At 37.6% G+C, this 14,089-nt stretch overlaps 2 protein-coding genes across 2 annotated transcripts; one reads left to right on the top strand and one right to left on the bottom strand.

Moving 5' to 3' along the window:
* Positions 1 to 156: 156 nt before the first annotated feature.
* LOC140798836 (mitochondrial Rho GTPase 1-like) lies at positions 157 to 8,964 on the top strand. The gene is made up of 14 exons (XM_073152916.1): positions 157 to 500; positions 574 to 706; positions 812 to 958; positions 1,422 to 1,598; positions 1,840 to 2,091; positions 2,792 to 2,860; positions 3,492 to 3,547; positions 4,403 to 4,487; positions 5,400 to 5,611; positions 5,687 to 5,753; positions 6,480 to 6,592; positions 7,075 to 7,225; positions 7,638 to 7,824; positions 8,446 to 8,964. The coding sequence occupies exons 1-14, from the start codon at positions 280 to 282 to the stop codon at positions 8,517 to 8,519; spliced, it is 1,944 nt and encodes a 647-aa protein (XP_073009017.1). The 5' UTR covers positions 157 to 279; the 3' UTR covers positions 8,520 to 8,964.
* A 440-nt stretch (positions 8,965 to 9,404) lies between these two features.
* On the bottom strand, positions 9,405 to 13,513 carry LOC140798835 (ABC transporter G family member 15-like). Its single transcript, XM_073152915.1, has 8 exons — positions 13,178 to 13,513; positions 12,993 to 13,072; positions 11,935 to 12,399; positions 11,714 to 11,839; positions 11,483 to 11,614; positions 10,714 to 11,271; positions 10,522 to 10,629; positions 9,405 to 9,957 (listed from the first exon to the last, which is right to left on the bottom strand). The coding sequence occupies exons 1-8, from the start codon at positions 13,401 to 13,403 to the stop codon at positions 9,607 to 9,609; spliced, it is 2,046 nt and encodes a 681-aa protein (XP_073009016.1). The 5' UTR covers positions 13,404 to 13,513; the 3' UTR covers positions 9,405 to 9,606.
* Between the last annotated feature and the right edge of the window lie 576 nt (positions 13,514 to 14,089).

Here is a 14,089-nt window from a genome sequence, read left to right as displayed (position 1 = left end):
TAGCGCATTAAGTTTTGATTCGTATTTGCAATTGCAAGCAAAGTTTTCTGATCCGTATTTGCTAGTATAATTATGAAAGTGGAATTGTCCTGCAAATTGCGGGTTGTTATTGATAATTACAATTACAACAACTAATCGGACTCATCTCGCTGGACCATCCTTGTGAGTCCAAGTTGCCAATAATAGCAATTGTATCGCCCTTTCTTCTTCCTCTTCTTCGCTTCCTCTCCAAGCTAAAATCTCCACATACCTAGGGCACCTCACCAAGAACTCTCTCCCATGGCGTCGGCGTTGTCGGCGGCGGCGGCGAAGTACGGAGGCAGGACGACCGTCCGACTAGTCGTGATCGGAGATCAAGGCACCGGCAAGTCCAGCCTCATCGCCGCCGCCGCCACCGAATCCTTCCCCGATAGCGTCCCCAAGGTCATGCCACCCACCCGCCTCCCCGCTGATTACTTCCCCGAGCGCGTCCCCATCACCATCATCGACACCTCCTCCAGGTTCTCTCTCTCTCTTGGAAAAGAAATATATTTTCTTTGTCTCAAGAATCTTATGCATTTCCACTTTTGGTAGCCCCGAGAATAAGGCGAAGCTGGTCGCCGAATGCCAGGCGGCGGACGCCGTTGTGCTAACCTACGCTTGCGATCGACCCGCGACTCTCGATCGGCTGAGCACGTACTGGCTTCCGGAGATCCGCCGCCTCGAGGTTTTCTTTCTTTCTTTTTTTCTTCTTCATATTTATTCGTAAAGTTCTTGATCGTTTGTAAGTTCGGAATGTTTTTGAATAATTCTTGTTACTTGGGGGGATTAGGTGAAGTTGCCCGTGATCGTTGTCGGATGCAAGCTGGATTTGCGGGAGGAGCAGCACCTCAGTCTCGAGCAGGTCATGGCTCCGGTCATGCAGAGTTTTCGGGAGATTGAGACATGCATCGAGTGTTCTGCCCTCAGGCAGATTCAGGTAATTTGTTGTGCAGCTGCGGATGTTGGATTCTGCTAATAAGTTGGGCACCTGAGAAGCTGAGATGAGATGACACATGCACTTCAAATGTTCAAATTGGGTTTTTGCAATTAGCATTACATATATAATATATAATTGCATTTTTCCGCGGGTTCAGTTAATGTATAATGTTGAAAAGCTTCAAGGTTCAAGGAAATTTGTTTGGTCCAACCCAATCAGGATCAGATGTTGTGGTTCTGCAAACAAATTACATGAACATGTATAAGGAGAAATTTTTGAGGTTCTTAATAACCAGAAGTTCTAATCTTTTGAAAAGAATGTATTATAAATGTATTTAGAAAGCATGTGATGTGTGATTTTTTTGAGTTTTGCGTCCAATTAGTACTATCTGTGATGGACGTGGAGTGACACTAAGCCCATGACTGTGGCTAAAATAATACAAATATGGTTGACCTATTTGCAGGTTCCAGAGGTCTTCTACTATTCTCAGAAGGCAGTGCTTCATCCAACCGGCCCACTCTTTGATCAGGAGACCCAGTCTTTGAAGCCTCGATGTGTGAGGGCTTTGAAACGGATCTTTATTCTGTGTGACCATGATAAAGATGGTGCTCTCAGTGATGCAGAGTTGAATGACTTTCAGGTTTTCTTTTAAAAACTTACTCTTAAAAGTTTCCTGTTCTTTTCTTATTTCTTATTGGCCACTTATTGGGATATTTCTGTAGAGTTCATTGACTTTCAGGTCTATTTTTTTCAAGTTCGAAACTTTCCAATTCTCTTCTTATACCTTAAATAATTTTGTAGCGGCATTTTCCTGGGACATTTCTTTGTTCTTCTCTTTTTTGGGCGAAGTTCTGTGTAACACCTCTTTTTGTTGTTTTCAGGTCAGATGCTTTAATGCTCCTCTGCAGCCTACTGAAATAGTTGGTGTCAAGAGGGTTGTGCAAGAGAAGATACCCGAAGGAGTGAATGAGCATGGACTTACCTTGACAGGATTCCTTTTCCTGCATGCTCTTTTTATAGAGAAAGGCCGTGTAGAAACAACATGGACTGTATTAAGGAAATTTGGATATGATGATGAAATTAAACTTAGAGCTGATCTCCTTCCAACAGTATTAAAGAGAACTGCTGATCAAGTAATTCTCCATTGATGTTTATTTCACATGTTATTTTATGCTCCATTAATTAAAGGATTTAGTCATTTAGATCTGGTGTAGTTCAATTCAGGTTCTTATGTTTGATTTCACGTGATGATGTTGGATTACTAGGAAAGTGTTTAACATTTCGAGTTAACAAGAACTTATCATGGAGATATCTTTTTTTTCTGCTATTTAATGACATAGGTATCACTGTTCTGTACTATTCAAAATCTAGTTATTTCTAAAAGTTAACTTCCAATTGTTAGACATGCTCTACAACAAATTAAATTCATTCTTTGTTTCATTGTCAACCTGCTGAGCGTGGTTCTCCTTGACTATCCATAGTATAGTTGTTACAGCACTAAGCTAACAAGGTTTTGAATTACAGAAACAACTTCTCCGGCAACGGGGTTAAGATGTGCGAGTCTTTTCTTGCGGATACCGCATAACTGCAAGCCTTCTGCACTGAGATGCTTCTTTTTAGTTATTCAAAGTAGAAATTTTGAACACTGATTAATGAAGGCAATCTGGTTGCAGATGTATGTCCAAATTGATGAAATTTCAAGCTTGGCTTGTAAATTGATTAATTTCTGCTTATAAATCCACAATCTAGACTAGAGTTCTCAAATAATATGTTATTGTTATTGAAATTAATCAGTTTTGTTTTTATTTTTCTTCATAACTTCTATATTTGCAGTCTGTGGAGCTGACAAATGAAGCTGTGGAGTTCCTGAAAGGAACATTCTTCATATTTGACATGGACAATGTACGGATATAATTTTCTTTTTGATTAATGCTTAGGTCCTTCTTTTAGTAATATGTTCTTTAATTGTTGTAACTTTCAATTGTATTCTTCTTGTTCTGGTAGTCCTAGATATTAGCAATTTCCTGTTATGAGCATCCAGTGATTCTTAAGTGACCATGAAGGGGTGGTCTACAAATTCTTTTACATGTTAGCTTCCCGTACCATATTGTGCAATAGAGTTTTTAAATGCTCTCTTTATTTCTTTATCTTTTGGTATCCAAGCAAAAGGAGAGAAAATCATGTGAACAAATTTATTTATTGATCTCATAATCAAAATTTTCTATCCGTGAATTTTTGCTTGATTTTAGCTACCCAGACTCCAAATCTATCTAGTATAACTATCTGTGCACACATTGAGATGCACTTTTTTTTTTCATTTTATCTGATTGAAATGGTAAGCCACCAGAGTAATAAAATCCAAAAACATCTGCCTGATAAGTTCAGAAGCATTGAATGGTTCTTAACTATTTTTTACTTTGATCTATTATGCTTCTGGATATTGTAACCTGAGTTCATTTGTTCTGTTTTTTTTTTTTCTGTGGGTTGGTGCCACTGTGCTGTCTGAATTACCCTTTTTATGTACTGCTGGCAGGATGGGGCTCTGCGAACTGCTGAACTTGATGATCTTTTTTCAACGGCACCTGAAAGGTCCACTTGCATTCTCTTAGAGAGTAAAAGTATCTTAATGATTATTTTCTCTTTTAAATGATTAATTTATTTATATCACAAGCTGTTTGTTGATTAGTAGGTATTAATCATTTCTGACATGTAGTTTAATAGGTCTTTATCTCTTTTCTTACTAGAAGTAGTTTAAGTTCTATTATGATGTTCTGAAAACATTTCCTGTGAATTGGACACTATGTACTGTTTACACCAGGTATTAGATGATAACTTTAAGTCATAAGCAATTTAGTTTCTCAGCAGTCAATAGGATGTTACTTCTGAAATTAGATAACTGTACTCAGGTGCCTTACATTAGCATGCATTGCAATTTATTGTTCGGACAAGAAGCTAATTATCTGGTCACATAGGTTAACATGCCTTATTTAAGAATCATATAACTGAAATTATACTGTAATTTATTCTCTTTAAAAGTATCTCCTGTCTTCTGATTTCAATAATTCTATCTGTTCTATACTGTAAGTAATATTCTGTAATGGCTGCACTTATGTTGGTCTAATAACCCATGATATCTCTGGTTTATCGTTATTCTTACTGAGCACTAGAGTTGTGATAGGAGAGCTTTCAAATATATTTTATTATGATATATTGTCTTAAGATAGAGGAACAGATTAATTAAGTAGATAACTGGAGGATGCAACTTTCAATCGGACCAAATTTTTTGTGCTGAAAATTCAAATGAAGCGTGTTATCTTTATTATCAGTTATTATGTTTCAGTTAGACTCATGTCCTCGCTGAATTTTCTATTCAATTCTTTGCTCTCATGGTTGTCTATCTTGGAGTCTTAAAGTTATCTCTTAATCTATTCCTCTTTGTGACAGTCCTTGGTCTGCTGAAGGCCCTTACAAGGATGCTGCTGAAAGGAACGTCCTGGGAGGATTATCACTTGAAGGATTTCTCTCTCAGGTGCTTGTTGCAATCATTCTTTAATTCAAGCATTTAATTTTTATGTGATAATTGATAAGCTTTACATGTTCTTTGTGAAAACAGAAAGTATGAGAATCTCTCTCTCTCACACACACACACAGAGTTAGTCTTTCTGACTTTCTCTCAAGTCTCAACTCTATCTCAGTTGCAATACCATACCAAAATTTTCCTTTTACTCCCTTTAATCTATTGGTCTCTAATGGCAGCTTTCTGATAGATGAAATCATGAAAACTCTTCTTCTACCATGATATCTGATATCACTGGTCATCCCCCCCTCTTTCCTTATTATTCTATTCCTATCTTGCCTCACAGAGTCTCCTTCCTTTCCATTATATAAATGACCCTGCATCTCCCCTATGTTCCTCTCTGTTTTTTGTTTTTCTGCAACACTTAGCACAACTAAGCCGCCTTCCTATCCCTCTTATGAAGGATGTAGAAATGTAGGGTCAACTCAAGATAACCCAAGCACATGGTGGATTGTATAAGGTATGGATGATTATGCATGTATAACAAATTGTTAAGAGGATATGGCAGCTTGACAACATTTTGGGATTCTTTGAACTCTCATGTTTATGAGGGTCCCTGAATATTATGCCTGAGCATATGGAGCTTTAGTTTTTATCCAAGTGAGATGGAATATTCAGCTGTAATGTGATAGTTGCTCAATTCCACTGCTTTAGGTGGGAGCCCTAGACTGTTTTTGTGCTTTATCCCAAGGGAACTGATAGTTGGATAGGAGTATTCTGACTGCATGTGCAAATTTCACTTACATTCTGGTGCCATCAGTTTTCCATCTGATTATTTCCTATAAACAGTGGCAAAACTATATTCTCCTAAATTTAATTCTTTTTCAACTTTCCAGAGTATTGAGTGAATTCCTGTAATTGCAGTGGGCTCTCATGACACTTCTAGATCCTGCAAGTAGTCTAGCTAACCTAATTTATATTGGATACGCTGGTGATCCTGCTTCAGCATTTCATATCACCAGAAAAAGGCGGTTAGATCGCAAAAAGAAACAGTCCCAAAGAAATGTTTTCCAGTGTTATGTTTTCGGCCCTAAAAATGCTGGGAAGTCTGCATTACTAAATGCATTAATTGGAAGGTATGGCAAATGCTCATTTCTATTGAGTTTTTTTTTACATTTATTCCCTTCTACTTATTGCTGTTTTATGTTTAGGGCATTTCCTGAGAGATATATTCCAACAACCACAGAACAGTTTGCAGCAAATATTGTTGAGTTGGGCGTAAGTTTGAGTTCACAGGCTTCAACCTGCATCTTACGAAACTGAGATGCAATTTCATTTTCTTCTTCACTGTCTTTATCAAGTGTCTATGTTTAATATCTGTTAAAACAAAAAAAAATCTTTGAATCTTCAGTGAACCTCATGATGTAGCTTGTGTGTGTAACAAGATAATCATTACTTAAATTTGACCTTTTTCTTCATGATCTATCTTGTTAGATGCAAAATAGTTGTGATATGATCCAGACACCAGAGTATGCACAACAGCCACGACCTCAATAGTTATCAATTTGCCCAAATTACATAATCTATTTTAGCTTTTGCTCTGATGCCCATGTGTAACATTTTCTTCTCACCGAGGACAATAATAAATTCTTCTGTTACTATCCTGTCCATTTAACCAGGATCCTTACATCAACCAGGTACTTGCTTCGATATGATTCACATATGCATGTAATAACTGGTGGTGGTTTTAATTTTTTATGTTAGTAAGAGGATCCAAACACTGCAAATGCACACACGCTGTGTCTGTAAAAGTTTTTTTCTGAATGAGTTTTGTTTAAAGAATATATTACATTGGTATTACTGTCATATGGTTGCAGTAAAGTCTAAGTAGCAACTATGTTTCACTTTTGCACCTAAGAAGAGCTTTATTAATGACCTATAAACAAATTGCAAATATTTCTTCTTCCTTAATGGTGCGACATGATTTGGTATTTTCTTCTTTAGGGAGTTAAAAAGACACTTGTAATGCGAGAGGTACCTGAAGATCAAGTCAAGTCTGTGCTTTCTGACAAGGAATCATTAGCAGCTTGTGACATAGCAGTATTTGTCTATGATAGGTAATTACTTAGCCAAAGTTTTTGCTCCATTTTGTAACCTTGTGTATGGTTGGTTGATTAGATCTTCATGCTCAATTCTGCATGGGTTGAAATTATAGATTCTTGCTGTAAGAAGTCGCATATGAAATAAAATTATAAAATTGAGGAGTATTGAGAACAAGTTCACAACTTATAAGTATATTTTGTAGTGGAATGTAGTTCATTGTAAAGCTATGCCTTAATGTAATTATAAAATGGTAACCTCACACAAGTAATTTTACAACTATTATGCATGTTTGAAGTTTCATAGACGTGATTGGACAACTATCTGACTGCAAACATCGTTGCTTCTTAGATCACACGTAGGTGGAAGCCTCATGCATTTGGACGCTCTTTTATGTATTATGTATTTTTATGCACTGTTGATACAACAAGTAATTTTAAAGCTTTGCGTTCCTAGTGGAGATATCTGAAACGACATCTTTCTATCTTTATTTTTCTAGTTCTGATGAGAATTCATGGAGGAGTATTGAAGAGTTGCTCGTCCAAGTTGCCACTCATGGAGAAAATAGTGGATTTGAAGTTCCTTGTCTTATTATTTCTGCTAAGGATGATCTCGATCCATATCCCTCTGCCATACAAGATTCAACAAGAGTATGTTTCCTTCTTTTGATTTTAAATATGCAACTAAAGTTCGAAGTACATCTTTTGCTTTCTTTTGCATTTTCATTTTATTCATAATTATGATTGAAAGCTAAAGTACTTTTGCAGTGTACCTTAGTATGTGATCATGTTCATATTTTGATTTTCTAATATTTTTATGGTTGATGCTATTTTTTTCTTTAGTCAGTTTGACATTGATTGCCTAGGATGCTTTTGACTTGTCCATGTGTGATCTGGGCATATGGCCATGTTAATCATGATTTGGTTTCCAAATTCAATTATTGCATCTTAATTGCACTATATGTTGGATGTTCACTAGAAAGCTGTAAAAAAAATTTTACTTCCCATTATTTTTCCTGGCATGTGTTTGCACATGATTGAATTTCTGATTTGTCTGTTTCAGGTAAGTCAGGATATGGGAATAGAGACGCCTATACCTGTTAGCATGAGGTTAAGAGATTTTAATGATGTATTCCGTAGAATAGTTAGTGCTGCTCAACATCCTCATCTGAGCATTCCAGAAACTGAAGCTGGTAGATACCGCAAGCAATACCGCCGTCTTGTAAACCGTTCCCTCATGTTTGTTTCAGGTACTCTTTTTCACATACATGGTAGATTTCACATACATTGTAGAAATATCATTAAAATCTACCGCAAGCTGGTAGATTTTAATGATATTTCTTTCTTTTGGATACAGCCTGCCCGACTTGAGTTAAGGTGCTTGCATAACTATGAATGCATGCTAGACTACTCTCAACTGTTGCAGCTTTTAAATAATGGTTAAGTTCTCATACTTTAGAAAGTAAAATATGGAAAAAAAGAAAACTTTCATGTCTTGCTTGAACATCATTAATTGTAAGCGACTTGGTGAAATTCAGGGAATCCATGAGAGTTTATTAACGAACCTATAGATTCAAAAGCAAGACGACTTCGGTGGAGACCGAATAGAGCCCTTTAAGCTATAGGGCCAAGGTTGTTGGCGTCTTGCGTAACTCTAATGCTTTCCCTGATCAACCGCTTAATCTATTTGGTGCACACATACATGGGTTTGTGTCTTGAGGCAGTGCTGCCTCAAGCAATATTTTCCATTTAAAATAGTTGTATTGTCTGTTTTTGTTGCTTATCATTTGGACTCAGACCATATAAATTGTCTTTATCCACCTTATCTTGTTATGGTGCTTACTTCTTTTGTTGCTGCCTCTTTCGGACAGTCGGAGCTGCAGTTGCAGTCGTAGGAGTTGCTGCTTACCGTGTTTATGCTGCAAGGAGAAACACCTCTGCGTGATCTCTGGAACTACCCTGGACAGCTTTGCCTGAGTTTGCAGTTGCAGCTGTCGTTTTTATTGTTCTTCAGTACTACCTCTATCGTACAGATGTGCAACCTGCTTCCATCTTACGAAAATATGATGGTTTATAATGCATCCTGTAGGATCTCCAGCTTTTGCTTTTAATTTTTATTATTTTTAACCATCATTTGGAGGGCCTTGTATTGATGGAAAGCTGTAAGTTTTGATTGATCGATAGAGGAAAGGCAGCTCTTCCTCTTCCATTAATCATCATAATTTTGATTTTGTTGATATTTAGTTGCTAATCCTGTGTATGACTTGCAAGATAATTCCACTTTATAGTCGCATTAGCTAATATGGGCAAAAACATGTTACTTGCAACAAAGGGCTATTGACTTTGTAGTGCACACATTTGTGTATATCAATGTAAGTAGATCTTGTTTATTCCTGCGGTCTATTTTTACTAATGTGACTATGGAGTGGAATTAATTTGCAAATCAGGTTAAATCCTTCAGATATTGTTGGACTTGGCAGAGCTTATTAATTTTCTGGGTATTTCCTTTCTCTCGCTTGTTAGATGACAACTCTGGTCAATGCTGTCTTTCTTAGTGGTGTTTTTGTAATATGCGTAGCTGTGACACTATTTGGTCAGAATGGAGAACTATCATCCATGTTAGGTCTAAAATCACGCACGCAAATCCTTTTGAATAAATTTTGATACTCATTGGAGTTTAATATTGATAAAGTAATATATATTATGTTAAGTTGGAAAACCTTCTCAATCTTATATTTGATCCATACTAGATTGAGAATATAAGATTTGAGAGAGTCCATAAACAGCAGCTACTAGACTGAGAATCCAACATTTCTAACTTGCCATGGAGTAAAATCCAATCAGAGTCCTCATTTATGTTGTGTTGGAATAATACAAGATAAGATGAGTAGGACACACCTTGTACCAGTAATCAATCTTGCAGTTATTGATAGAATCACTACATAAATTCCTCTATTTGAGTCTTGGATATTTGAGTCTTGGAGAGGTTTCAAACAGTTCTGCAGTTGTTTCTGATTCAACTCTTGCTATCTTTATGGAATTGGAGAGCTGATGCCTTCTTGCAAAGCCATAGGGTGGGGAGGTTGGTGCCTCTTTGATGCAGATGACATCTTTCTCTTGATGGTGTTTGGCATGAGATCTTTCACAGTTGCCTTGGCATAGATCATCCTATATAGTGGGGAAGCTCTCTCTTTGAACTTCAGAACCAGAAAGAAAACAATCCTGTAGCAGATTAGTATGATGAACACAACTACTAAATCCAGCCACTTCGAGTGATCCAGACTGATCCCAAACATTGTCTGAATGACGTAACTGCCGCTGAGTTTTGGACCCGGCAATAGAGGATCGAATTCGAGACCAAGCAATTCATTCTTGTAACTACCCTGCAAAAGCAATGATCTTAAGGAAACATATAACAAAATAGAATCAACAGCATATAGAAACATGCTCATCATGTCTAGAATGAGATTCTTGTGACAGATTTATATGATTATCAGCTCTATGTTCACTCTGGATTTCGACGTGATTTTCCAATTCATGCTCCTCTTGAGGCATCTATGACGACTGTTTTACAAGTCTTTCTGCAACACCTTTGTCATCCTTGGATTCTGAAGTACTGGATTTCTTATGCTGAACTGAACAGATTCTCTTAATATCAGCTTTTGGTTCCCTATCTAAATTATAATCATCCATCTTAATCGTCGTCAGATTGATTATTTGCTGATTAAGGAAATCTTCTCTTTTTAAAGTTCTGCTTCAGTCATCTAGCTTGGGAAACACTCTGGTTCTGAATTTAGGTATATTGGTAAATATGTTAAAAAGAGAGGAAAAGAACAAGTAATTATCCACAGGTGAGATAATCAAGTATCAGTACCATGTTAAATTTTAGTTCGTTCTTCTATCTTAATGTCTTTTTCAAATTGTCTGTTATAAATTAGTGAAGTTACCTGCAAGCCCCAGGAGGAATAGGTGAGATACGAAATCGGATAGCGCCAAAATGGCTTAGGAAGATCTGGAAGCAATCTGAAGAACCCAGATGTCATCATCATTATTCCCTGCAAAACAATATAGTGAACCAGATTAAAAGCTGGAGGAATTTGATGCTCTGCTCAAAGATCTTTAACAGATTATCCCTTTACCATTACACCAGCTCCTGTTATAATGCCCATCAAGAAATTAGGAACAAGCGAGGCAATGATCATCATGAGACTCTCCACTACCGAAATGCCAGCATAGAGCATTAGTGTGAAGTATAAATAGTGATCGAATCCATGGCGAAACTTAACCATTGAATAGGTTATATTTCCAGCAATGATTGATACTATGAGCAGGAAAGGAAGAGATGACAGGAAGTTGGATAATATGTACACAGCTACACCGTAATGCCCGTTTTTCCGTTCTCTAGTGAACACCTTCATCTCTTCAACGAAGGATGGAAAACCTCCGATCGACATGAATGTCATGAATCCAGAGACAAAGCCTCCACATGATGCTCTTGCAAGTATGGCTGTGTAGCTCGTTCCGACGTCGAAATAGATGCTACCAACACACACTGCTACCACTATGTATATGACAATCCTTAGCCAGTAGTAGCCAATGTCTCTCGACATGTTAACAAATGAACGCCTTGTTAGAGTTTTTAGCTGTTTCCACCAACTTGCTTGGCTCCCTTTATCTGATTCTGCAGTAAGTCCGTCCTGCAAGAAAATAACTGTCAAGCTAATTTAATTGGGAGAACAAAGTAAAACAGCAAGGATCAAATCTACAAACATATTGAAATTTGTGGCGCTGTTCAATAATTGCCAGATAATTCCACTTACTGACTTGGAATTTGTGGCGCTGTTCGATCGTTATCCTTGAACAGTTACTAACAAATGCAAGTTAAATTCAGCTCGGCGAGATGCTTACTATGTTGGATATCTCTTGAATCCTGCTGTGAGCTATTGTCTCATATTCTGAGCTCTTATATTTCTCTACAAGTGTTGCTCTGATGTCGGAGGTCCTTAATTTCAACAGCGGATCGGAAGAAGACTCTGCCTCCTTAATAAATGCCAGGTCAAAAAAAAAAAAAAAAAACCAGCGTCAAGAAACGAAAAAAATGTATCATCATAGTAAAAGAAATGGTTCTGTAAGACATACTAAGCGCAGTTTCACAGATCCTTTCAGCGTTGCTGTCACTTGATCGAAATCAGAGTTGATGCAGCGAAGGAAGTGATCCGAAGGATTCCTTCTGCTAGGACAAGGGAATCCAGATTCTGCAAAGAACTGCACAAAGACCATACTACCGTATCACTCACAAAAATTTCATTCATAAAGCAATTACTGCTAGTCCTGCCTATCTATCTAAGTGATAAATTTACCTTGGTTGCTAACTTTGCCTCTCCAAAATAAACTGTTTCACCACTTGACAAGAGGTATAAATCATCAAAGAGTTCAAAGACTTCACTGCTGGGCTGGTGGATTGAGGAGATGATAGTCTTATTTCCATCAATTGCCATCTGCCTAAGTGCCTGTATGACGAAGAACGCCGACGCACTGTCAAGTCCACTCGTGGGCTCATCCAAGAACAATAGTCGCGGTCGTGTTAGAATTTCCAGTGCAATGCTTAACCTCTTCTTCTCTCCACCACTGATCCCTCTCAGATGCCAGTTTCCGATAGTGCGATCCGCGCAGTCTTGTAGGCCCATCTCCTCAATGGTCCCCTCGACGATGCGGGTCACTTCAGCCTTGCTCAAGGAGGTAGGAAGCCTCAGAAGAGCTGAGTAGGTGATGTTTTCTCTAACAGTGAGTGTTCCAAGCAAGACATTCTCTTGTGTCACATATGCCTACAATATGCATACCAAAGGATTTCAAACATGAAGCAAGAGCTGAAAGAAAAAAGTTGATATCAAAATTTAGTTTGCACTGGTTTGTCATTTCATCTTGTTTCTTGATTCAGAATTAGGATTAATGACAACTATATCAGTTACCTTATCCTTCACCAAATATGGAACCAGAACACCCCAAGACAAGAAAAGCGAATTACTGGTCCAGACATCATAAGATCAAAATGAACCAAATAAAGAATAGAAACCTGATTCTCCTGAAATTAGTTTTCCCAGGTCTAGTTTCTGTATCCATTTTCCAGGAGTTTCAGTTTTTTTTCTTCCTCTCAAATTAAGGGTCAGAATCATTGGTTTCTCTATCTATATCCATGTAGGCCTAAAATCAAATGTCTTTCTTCTTCTTCTTCCAAGTTTTGAATCTTTCAGACTGTACTGATAACTTCATTTATAGTATAATTAGACTAAATCAAAATATATTTGCAACTCATTAGAATCAAAATTACCTGGTCCTACTTTCTTTTTCCTTTGATTCATCAAATACATGGATACTTTTAACATGAAGAATACCAACTTCTTTATTAATTTAAGATTACCACAACTCCATAGTCCAGCCTCCTTTTCCTTCCATTGAGTAGTACTTTCCCTGTCAACACAACATTCCTTCCAAGCCTCCCTATAACATAACAAGCATAAAAGAAACATCATACTTAAGATTCCACAAGGCGTCCAAAACTAGTACACTTTCAGCAAAAACTGATCACTGAATAAATCCAAGAACCTGATAAAGAGTCAAGAAGCGTTGACTTGCCGGACCCCGAGGGGCCCATGATCGCCATTATCCGGCCCGGCGCGGCATATCCACTCAGCCCTTGTATCAGCTTCTTTGCCGGCCGCCGGCTGCCATAGTTCGGCAAAACTGCCGTAAGATCCTCCCAAACCAAGTAGGCGGCCGACGTGGGCCGCTTCGCCGACATGTAATCTTGGTATTCCATCTCTGTGCCCATCAAACACAATCTTGGTCCTTGGCATCAGCTAAAATCTTCTCAACTCCTACCAGTGGTATTAATAGCATGAGGTGAATATGAGAGGAGTACTCCTTACCAGAACTGATACTGATCTGCATTAAAGAGAATCGAAATTAGAAGAAGAGTGGGACCGAGTGATCCAATATAGAATTCAACTACTAGATTGTTCACAAACAAGTAGGTGACAAAGACGTGGTGAGATGAGAGGAAAACAAAATCTACTATGAGGACATCCAAATGATAAAGAGACAGTTAGATGTCGCATTTAAGAGTATTTATGAAGGTAGTTGAATTTGCCAGTACCTGTAACCTGTATATATATATAAATATGGTGTGGAAGAATTCTTAAGCTTAATTGCATGAATTTATGGGAGGTAAGTAGAAGTTGATTGCTCTAAGGACCATAAAAAAAATTATTAAGATGTACAGTTTAAGGAAGTCAAAATCTACCTCTGAGCTCCATACTGGCATTAAACATTGAGAGTAGCTGGCAAAGTAAAATGCTCTCCTAATCCTAGAATTTAATCCAAAAATGACAAGTAGCTAATTAGTACTTCACCATTGGCTTGAACAAGGAGAGTAAAGAATCAAAACAAGTACTCGTTTTTATTAATTAGTACTTCATACAAGGGAAGGTAAGTGTGGGTACTTGAAAGATCTTTACA

Source organism: Typha latifolia, chromosome 12, assembly GCF_019914945.1.
Source record: "Typha latifolia isolate L0001 chromosome 12, TyphaL0001v2, whole genome shotgun sequence".
NCBI lineage: Eukaryota > Viridiplantae > Streptophyta > Magnoliopsida > Poales > Typhaceae > Typha > Typha latifolia.
The sequence above is the reverse complement of the archived record's forward strand: the minus strand, read 5'-3'. Positions and strand labels throughout refer to the sequence as shown.

Excerpts from the sequence above, each read along its gene's own strand:
- LOC140798836 (XM_073152916.1), top strand. The coding sequence starts at position 280 with ATGGCGTCGGCGTTGTCGGCGGCGGCGGCGAAGTACGGAGGCAGGACG. Across the intron at positions 501-573 it reads ATCATCGACACCTCCTCCAG|CCCCGAGAATAAGGCGAAGC; the intron begins GTTCTCTCTCTC and ends CACTTTTGGTAG. Across the intron at positions 7,825-8,445 it reads TTCCCTCATGTTTGTTTCAG|TCGGAGCTGCAGTTGCAGTC; the intron begins GTACTCTTTTTC and ends TCTTTCGGACAG.
- LOC140798835 (XM_073152915.1), bottom strand. The coding sequence starts at position 13,403 with ATGGGCACAGAGATGGAATACCAAGATTACATGTCGGCGAAGCGGCCC. Across the intron at positions 11,615-11,713 it reads GATCTGTGAAACTGCGCTTA|GAGGCAGAGTCTTCTTCCGA; the intron begins GTATGTCTTACA and ends GCATTTATTAAG. Across the intron at positions 10,630-10,713 it reads TAACAGGAGCTGGTGTAATG|GGAATAATGATGATGACATC; the intron begins GTAAAGGGATAA and ends ATTGTTTTGCAG.